An 8,360-nucleotide genomic window follows, 5' to 3' on the forward strand; every position below is an offset into this window, starting at 1 on the left:
AATTCCCTAATAGACCCTGTGTAAAAGCAATGTTGGCAAATGAGTTTCATTTTCTGTGCAGAGCGTGGCTGATCAGCAGTGGGCATCTGGATTGCTCCATGGAAGAGTTGTGAGGCTGTGTCTGGAATGGGGGCACACAACCAGTAATCGATTAGCATTGTCTGCCATGGGTGCAGTGAGGACTGTGTGGGCACGCAGGCTGATTAGTGCCTCTCTGCCACCACTAGCATAGTGCCTAAGGCACTTGACTGCTAACCAGAAGGCTGGCGGTTCAAACCCACCAGCCACTCCTCGGAAGGAAGGTTGGGCAATCCTACTTCTGTAGTGATACTGCCTCGGAAACCCAAGGGGGGTCGCTATGAGTTGGGGGCGACTCGACAGCAAACAGTAACAACAACAACAACAGCCACCACGGTCAGTCTGCAAGTGGTTCATTTTTCGGATCCCTGGAAGGAGGAGCTAGAAAGTTCTTTCTGCCTTGACCTCTCTGTTCTTCAGGAAGAAAAGCCAGCAGAAGTGTGGGGCTCCCAGATCTATGCACCAGCCTTGGTTTCCCCATGAGTCCTTGGTTCCCAGGGTCCGGGGAGCAGGAGCAGCCTCCTGTCCAGGAGATAGGCCCCGAGTTCCTCTGTCTAGTTAGGGAACAATCTGCACATTCCTTCCTCCTCCTCCAGGCTAGCCAGCTGGGAAGGCCTGCAGTGCAGGGTCATGAAATGTGGGCACATCCTGCTCCATCCCTTGGCCCTCAGCATTCTTCAGCACCTGCCATATGTCAAGGAGCAGCCCTGCTCTTCCTTCCAGGCAGGGCCTCGATGTCCCACCTCTACCTTTGTCCCTTTCCCGTTCAGATCCAGAGGGCTGTGTTGCCTCACACCATCCCGCCCAGCCTGCTCTTTGGGCAGTGTGGAGCAGAACCATGGGGACTGGGCTCCCACAGACTTGGGCTCAGGCAGTCCTGGGGGCCCCTGGCAACTCTCAGACACTCACAGGCCCTGTTGCCCAGCTGCCGGCTGAACTGGGACAGTCGGCTGATCAAGTTGGAGATGAGGACAATTGGCTCCAGATAGCCTTTCCAGGATGTCAGAGGAGGAGGGGTCAGGGGAGAGAGCCCAGGGCCACGCTTTGGTCTCTGGCTGGGGAGGGGCCAAAGAAGAAGGTCCTCACAGAGGCAAATACTGGGACAGGAGTTGGGGTGGCAGAAAAGCTGGCCAGGAGTAGGACAGTCAGGCCTGACTGGCCCCGCATGAAGAACGAAAGGGTACCCCTCATCCTCTCCTGCCTTCACATTCTAGAATAATCAGCAGATCTTGTTGGTTCTCTTTTATCCAGAGCCAGATCCCATCTCACCCCTACTTGTGCACCACTAACACTTTACACTTGGACATTGCCGTGGCTTTCCATCTGGCCCCCACCTGGCCTCCCACTGGCCTCCCACCTACCTCCGCCTGTCTCCTAACGGCCTCCCAATTGGCCTCCCACTTGGCTCCCACCTGGCCCTGCCTTTGCCCTCCCCACACATGGCCAGAGGGGTTTGTCTCAAACTAATGTAGGAGCTCTGGTAGCATAGTGCCTAAGGCACTTGACTGCTAACCAGAAGGCTGGCGATTCAAACCCACCAGCCACTCCTCGGAAGGAAGATTGGGCAATCTACTTCAGTAGTGATACCACCTTGGAAACCCAAGGAGGGGTCTCTATGAGTCAGGTCCAACTCGATGGCAAATAACAACAACAATGTAGGTCATGCCCCTTCCATGCTCAGGGCCCTCCACCTGCCTCTCCATCATGGCTACTCTGATCCTCACCTCTCCTCCCACTCCCCCCTTGCTCACTCTGCTCTGCCCACTGGCCTCCTTGCTCTTCCTTTAAAGTGTCAAGGTTGTTTCAACCTCAGGGCTGTTGGACTGGCTGTCCCCTCTGCCCAAGGCCACTCTGACAAGGACTCATGTCCTCATCTCCTTCAGGACTTCACTGACAGGTCCTTATGGGCAGGGTCATCTTGGTGGCCTTATTTTAAATTGCACCCTGCCTTGGCACACCTCATCTCCCTGTCCTGGTATCTCTTCCCTTCACATTTGTTACCATGTTACTCTGTGTGCTGGTGCACGCTTTGTCTGTGTGTATCTGTTTCCCAGAGTGTAAGGGTAGCGGGGCTCCCACAGCAGAACCCAGCTCACAGCTGGCACTTGGCAACTGTTTGTAGAATGGATGGAGAAGAGGTGGCATGAGGGGGCGAGATCCAGGGTCTCTGGGACAGTGGACAGTGGGACTGACCCAGGGGACAGTTGGTCTGTGCCCACCAATGGACCTCAAGGGGCTGCAGACCTCCTCAATCTACATGCCCAGATCTCACTTAAATCAGATACTCAAAGCACCCTGAGCAGCCCCTCTGATGTGCAGGAGCCCTGAGTAAGGGCCTCTGGGGCTCAAGTCTAGAATCTTCCACTGAAGGCTCCCAAGTCCCCACTGACACAGCAGTTTCTGAGATTCACTGACACTGGGGGTGGCCTTCCACCCAAGAACCATCTGGCAGATGTGGGGTGTGTGCATGAAGTGAGTGCATCCATGGGGCCGGGAGTTGGGGAGTATAAACACACATTTCTCCAGGGAGACTTCTCATCATTTTCAGTGAACTTTAAATTGGCCACAGCCCCCCACAAAGCTCAGATTTCCTTTCTTAAGGGACCTGATCTAGGTGCAGAGGAAGACTGAATGGAGGACATTTTTTGAAAACAAATGTTTTCTAGCTGCCATGGAGCAGAGGGAAGGTGAAGTACCAGGAATCCCAGCCTCAGTTTACCCATCTTCACGACATTATGGGTGAGCGAGAGCAACAACTTGTCTCTGAGAGTCTATATTCCAAGTCTTTTCTCACAGGGCACATGGAAACACATGACAACATTTTTGGTCATACTGACATGTTGGTGAACTCTGGTAGGGTAGTGCCTAAGGCATTTTTGACTGCTAACCAGAAGGCTGGCATTTCAAACTCACCAGCCACTCCTCAGAAAGAAGGTTGGGCAATCTACTTCCATAGTGATACTGCCTCAGAAACCCAAGGAGGGGTCGCTATGAGTTGGATCTGACTCGATGGCAGTGAGTTTGGTTTTTGGTATGATGTGTTGGTCAGGGACCAAGGAGGCGAAGCTTTCTGTAGCATGAGGGACAGTCCCTAACCACGAAGACTGGTCCCACTCAAAATGAGCCTGTGACAACCCCCTGTATCCCTGCAGCTTCCAGGCAGCTTCTGTTCAGAGCTGTGCAGAGTCAGGCCTGCCAAGAGGCTGATCCCTTCGTCACTCTGAGCTGTGAGGATGTCTTTGGGGGTCTGGTCCCTCCACCTCCCAATGGAGCTTGGCTGACCTGGTGCCATGTGGAACCACTTGCCCTGAGGCAATGCTGTCCAGTGGAGCTTTCTCTGAGGACAGTATTCTGTACTTGTGCCGTCTGGCACAGTAGCCACATTGGTTGAGTATTTGCAACATGATGATGTGACTGAGACACTGAAGGCTTTATTTTATTAACTCACATTTAAACTTACGTAGACACATGGGGCTAGCAGATACCACACTGGACAGCCTGCCTGGAGCATGCTGGGGCCAAGCCAGGCAGACACACCAGCTCCAGCTGGAGCCTGAAGCTTGGGGAACCCCTCAGGCCCCCTTGACATTGATCTCAAGTGAGACCACCTTAGAGGGAACTCAGCTGACTGGCATGCCATCCTGGAAGCCCCCCTGGGGGCTGGGAACCCTACCCTCATTGGCAGTTGGAGGAATGAAGGCCCAGAGAGGGAAAGCAACTTGCCCAGAGCCACACAGCAGAAGTGGGATGAGAACAGGAAGGCTGGACTCACCTGGGCTCTGGCCATCCTCCAGTCATTGGGAAGTTAGACCAGTGAGGGCCTGGTCAAGGCAGCCACCCTCATTCTGACGTATTTCAGTTAATAAAGCATCTCCCCAACATCTCATTTTGATCCCCACAGTGCCCTAGAGGGCACTCTATGCCTGTCCATAAGAAAGAAGATGGGGGTGGGTGAGAGCTAAAACTCTGGGGGCTCCACAACTCACTTCTAGGTGACCTGGGTCAGTAACTAAGATCTCTGAGCCTGTTTTCTCAGCTGTCAGTGGGAATAGGGATTGGTGCTTATGTCAAGGTTTTTTGGTGGGCATTCAGTGAGGTGACCTTAGCACAGTGCCTCACGCATAACACAAGCTTGTAATGGCTCTCAACAGCAGCTCTGCATGGCAATACTATGAATGTAGGGACCCAGCATGAGTGTCCCTAGCGAGATGGAGCCAAGGCTGGGGTGGGGTGGGTGGAACCCAGCAGACTGCTCACTGGGAGGAAGAGAGTGACAAGCCAGTGCCCTCTGCTGGGTCAGAGACAAGCACACAATGGGGAGCAGGGTGTGGAGGGCCACTGTGGGTAGAGGTAGTTTTGGGAGCTGGTATGATTCTGGACCACCTAATCTTCTGGGGGCCCTGAGCTTCTGTCTGACTTCTGTCTGGTTTTCCTCATCTGAGAGACTGGAATGACCTCTTAGGGTGTTTGAGAAGCAAAGTTGTCACTGCTGGACAGGCTTGGGTGGGTGGGTGAGGTCAAGCTTGCTCCTTGACTTGTGTCTCTCTCACACCTACTCCCCCTGGGCTAACCAGGCCCTTCACTGGGCTGGGCTAGGGATGGGGGCATGGTCAGAGGGAGGGATCTTTGTGGCTGGGGGAGCTGCAGCCTGCCTTGCTCACCACCCAAGGCCCACAGAAGCTGTACTTTGCTCCACATGTCACCCCAAGCTGTAAAGATGACCCAGGGCCAGATGCTCCCTGCCTCCATCAGGGCCTGGCATTTTACTGTGATTTACAGAGGGCGATGCAGAGTCTCTCAGCTGCTTGTTCCTTCTAATGAAGTGCCTTGCAGACAGAGCAGTGCCTAGCTGACGTCTGGGAGGGGAAGCAAAGGGTCCATCCATCACCCTCTCCTCTTTCTCCCCCCCGAGGCTGGGCAGTCTGAGACACCCTCCAGAAACCAGCCAAGCACTGAACTTGTCTTTATATGTGGGCAGCCCATGGGGAGTGGAGAGAGCCTGAGATGACCTGACCCACCCAGAGATGATATGGTCAGCTCCTCTGGGTCAAGAGGTGGCTAGAGGAAGTCGCTTCTCACAGAAGCAGTGGCTGCCATGTGCCAGCATTCTCTGGGAATGAGCTTTATCCCCGAGCAAACCTCACACCCTTGGCCCATTTCACATGAGAAAACAGAAATAGCCTGCCCAAGTCTCCCCCTGACTCAGTGGCAGAGCCGACTTGGACCCCGAGCATGGTCTATGAACCATGCAGCATACCATGGGGGTAGCTGCCTGAGTGGAGGACTACATCCCCCCAGCGCCAGCTCCCCTTCCGGTGGTGATGGTTGTTGTTAGGGTTCCCCTTTAGGTGGGCGAAAATATCTGTTTACTCTGCAGTGGAGCCACTTCCCCTGGCAGCTCTTTAACTAGCTAAATGCCTGGTCCTGCCTCCGCTGGCAGCAAAGACGCCCACTGGGAGAAAGGAGCCGCTGTGCAGGGAGGTGGTTCAATAGCACTCGTACCTGGCGCATACCAACACAGATCACCATGCATGGGGGCAGGGATGCCAGCCTAGGGTCTGTGCCCATCACTGGGTTCATTGGTGGGGGGAGAGGAGAAGGGGAGGTGGATGGGGCAGCTGGCCCTGCGATGGGGTAGGGGTGGTCATTGCATGGAGAGACCAGGGATGTGGGATGCTGGCCCAGTGGTCAGTGGTTATTCATATGCTGCATCTACACAGAGGGTGTGGTTGGCTCACTGATGGTCAGGTCAACAGGGAGCCCTCATGGGACCTCCACAGCCATGTAGGGGTCCCTAAGCCTAGGGAGAGGGCTGGGATGGGCTATGTCTTGGGGGATCTTGGCTGGGCTCCTCCATCCTGGACACACAGAGCTGTTCCATGGGGGTCTTTACAGAGGGTGTGCAGGGGCACAGAAGTGGTGTGAGCTCACAGGGATGGCATGAGAGGATGGGTGAGTTGTGGGCTGCCCACTCAACCTTTGCCCCCACCAATGCTGACCATGGTGGGGCCGCTGGGGCTCTGGACTCGGCTAGGGGGGCACTGTGGGGTGGGTTCTTCCAGAGTGGAGGTGATCTTGGGCAGCGGCTGCAGATCCCACTCACCCTGCAAGGAAGACACCTGGGGTAAACTGAGGCTGGGGTTGGGGCGACGGGCACCACCTCCCCACCCACCTTTCCAGCACCCTTCCCAATTTACGCTCTCCCTTCTCCGCACAACCTGCTCCTCCTACTGGGGTCTCCACCTCAGTGAGTCCTCCGGGCCTGCCCCCAACTCAGTGCCATCCATTGCCCAAATGGAGCCCTCTAGCTTCAGACTGTGGCTTCAGCCACCCTTCCCAGAGAAGGCTGCACAGGACACCCCGGGCTCAGCCACCAGCTGCCCACCCCATACTACTCTCAGACAACCCAGCATTAGCACTCCGTGTTGGAAATGTTTGATTTAGGAAATAATCAGGCTCCCAAACTGCAGCAAAGGCCCACTTCCCAGACCTCCAGGCTGCAGATCCAACATGACTAATTCAAGTATAAATTCTGTCTCTCCACAGCTGGGCTGGGAATAAATGAACTACCTCTAAATCCCAGTGGGCATCAAGGAGGCCTACCTGCTTCTAGGGGTTCACGTTTTGTTTCCCTCTACACACTATATTTTCAGTCTGGGGGTGGCTTCCAGGCACCCTGCTCATATCCAGGAGGAGGGTCTCAGGTGTGCCAGGCCCCCCACCACAAGGCCAGCTGCCTGTCTGGCTGTCCCCACTTGACTCTTTCCCTGACTGGCTCCTCTGAGTGTTTCTTGCCAGCTCCTTGGAGGTAGGGCACCAACTCTGGGGTCTTCATGGGGCCTGTTGCACACTGGGCACTGTAGGTGGGCACCCTGCAAGATTGGCTGATGGGCGTCATAAAGGGAGAAGGGTGTCACTGAGGACAGAGCTGCCCTCTATCTGATGGACTCAGAGACCGGCCACAGCTGTGCAGCCCTACAACACCAGGTGGGTATTTGTGCAGTGGGAACACCTAGGGAAGGGCACACCTGGTGGAAGACACACCTGGGGTAGGCATACCTGGGGTGAGAACAACTGGGGTGGGCATACCTGGGATGAGAATACCGGGGGTTAGCATCCCTGGTGTGAGAACACTTGGGGTGGGCATATATGGGGACAGCACACCTGGGGTGAGCATACCTGGGGTGCCGTACATGGGGTGTCATACCTGGAAGCGGATAGCTGAGGACTTGTTGCAGTGCATGGAGACTGGGGCGAAGCCGTAGAGGGCCTTGAGCACATCTCGGTTGAAGGAGTTCCAAGGGACAGAGGCAAACTGCTGTGGCACAGAGGTCTGCGGGCAGGTGCAGACATCCTCACTGTTGAACCTGTGGGGAAAAGGGACAGCCCCATCTGGGGTATGGCAGGAGGGAGGGGACCAGCAGACACAGGCCCACCTCCCCACAGATACCTGAGTGGCCTCAGACCTACACAGTCCAAGTCCTACCCACCCACAAAGGCTACCTAAGTTGGATCGCTGCCCTGCCCCCATGCCTTTGATAGCTACTGGAGTCACTCTGTGGATGGATTGGTAGCAGCTACCTGGAGCGCAGGGTTGTTGCAGCCTCTCAGGCCAGGTACATGTTCAGCAGGAGTGTTGTGCGGGCCTCAATTAGTGATGCCTGCCACAGGCACGTCGGTGAGAGTATGGCTGCCACATGCCTGCTGAGTCTGTGCAGGGCTGGGACTTGATTCCTCCCTTGCCCCACCTGAACAGGGCCTGAGGATTCTGTGTGATGTCCCCTGGCACCCTGGGCATGGAGAGCATACTGGCATGTGCTCCATGGCACTCACCTATTCACCAGGTGGAAGTACTTCTGCAGGAAGCCGGGGTCCACCGCACTCTTGCAGAGCTCCAGCTGCGTCTGGGGATAGTAGTGCACGTAGTTGACGCACATCTCCTCCAGGATCCCAAAGCCCCCCTGCAAGGCAGAGACACTGTCACCTGGTTGCTGCCTACCAGCCCTGCCACGTGTCTGTTGCATGATTGTCACTGCGTTTGCTCCGTTATTCCCAGTGCCCAGCGGGTTCTCAGCAGTATGGATGCAGCAGCGAGCAAAGCCAAGCCTGCCCTAGTGGAGCTCACTTCCTCAATGTCAGGGTATTATTGTGTAGCATAGTGCCTAAGGCATTTGACTGCTAACCAGAAGGCTGGCGGTTCAAACCCACCTGCCACTCCTCGGAAGGAAGATGGGGCAATCTACTTCCGTAGTGATACTGCCTCGGAAACCCAAGGAGGGGTC

The 8,360-nt window shown here is 55.5% G+C and overlaps 1 protein-coding gene across 1 annotated transcript in view; it reads right to left on the reverse strand.

The window, feature by feature from the left end:
- Window positions 1-6,050: 6,050 nt before the first annotated feature.
- The window catches only part of DBH (dopamine beta-hydroxylase), a 20,921-nt gene continuing 18,611 nt past the window's right edge, over window positions 6,051-8,360 (reverse strand). The window contains exons 10-12 of the mRNA XM_007954303.1: window positions 7,912-8,039; window positions 7,286-7,445; window positions 6,051-6,182 (exon numbers count right to left, since the gene is read on the reverse strand). Coding sequence (XP_007952494.1) covers window positions 6,051-6,182; window positions 7,286-7,445; window positions 7,912-8,039 — 420 coding nt within the window. The remainder of the gene's footprint in view (window positions 6,183-7,285; window positions 7,446-7,911; window positions 8,040-8,360) is intronic.

This window comes from Orycteropus afer, unplaced genomic scaffold (genome assembly GCF_000298275.1).
Source record: "Orycteropus afer afer isolate SDZICR_OR568_19922 unplaced genomic scaffold, OryAfe1.0 scaffold00456, whole genome shotgun sequence".
In the NCBI taxonomy this organism is placed as follows: domain Eukaryota; kingdom Metazoa; phylum Chordata; class Mammalia; order Tubulidentata; family Orycteropodidae; genus Orycteropus; species Orycteropus afer.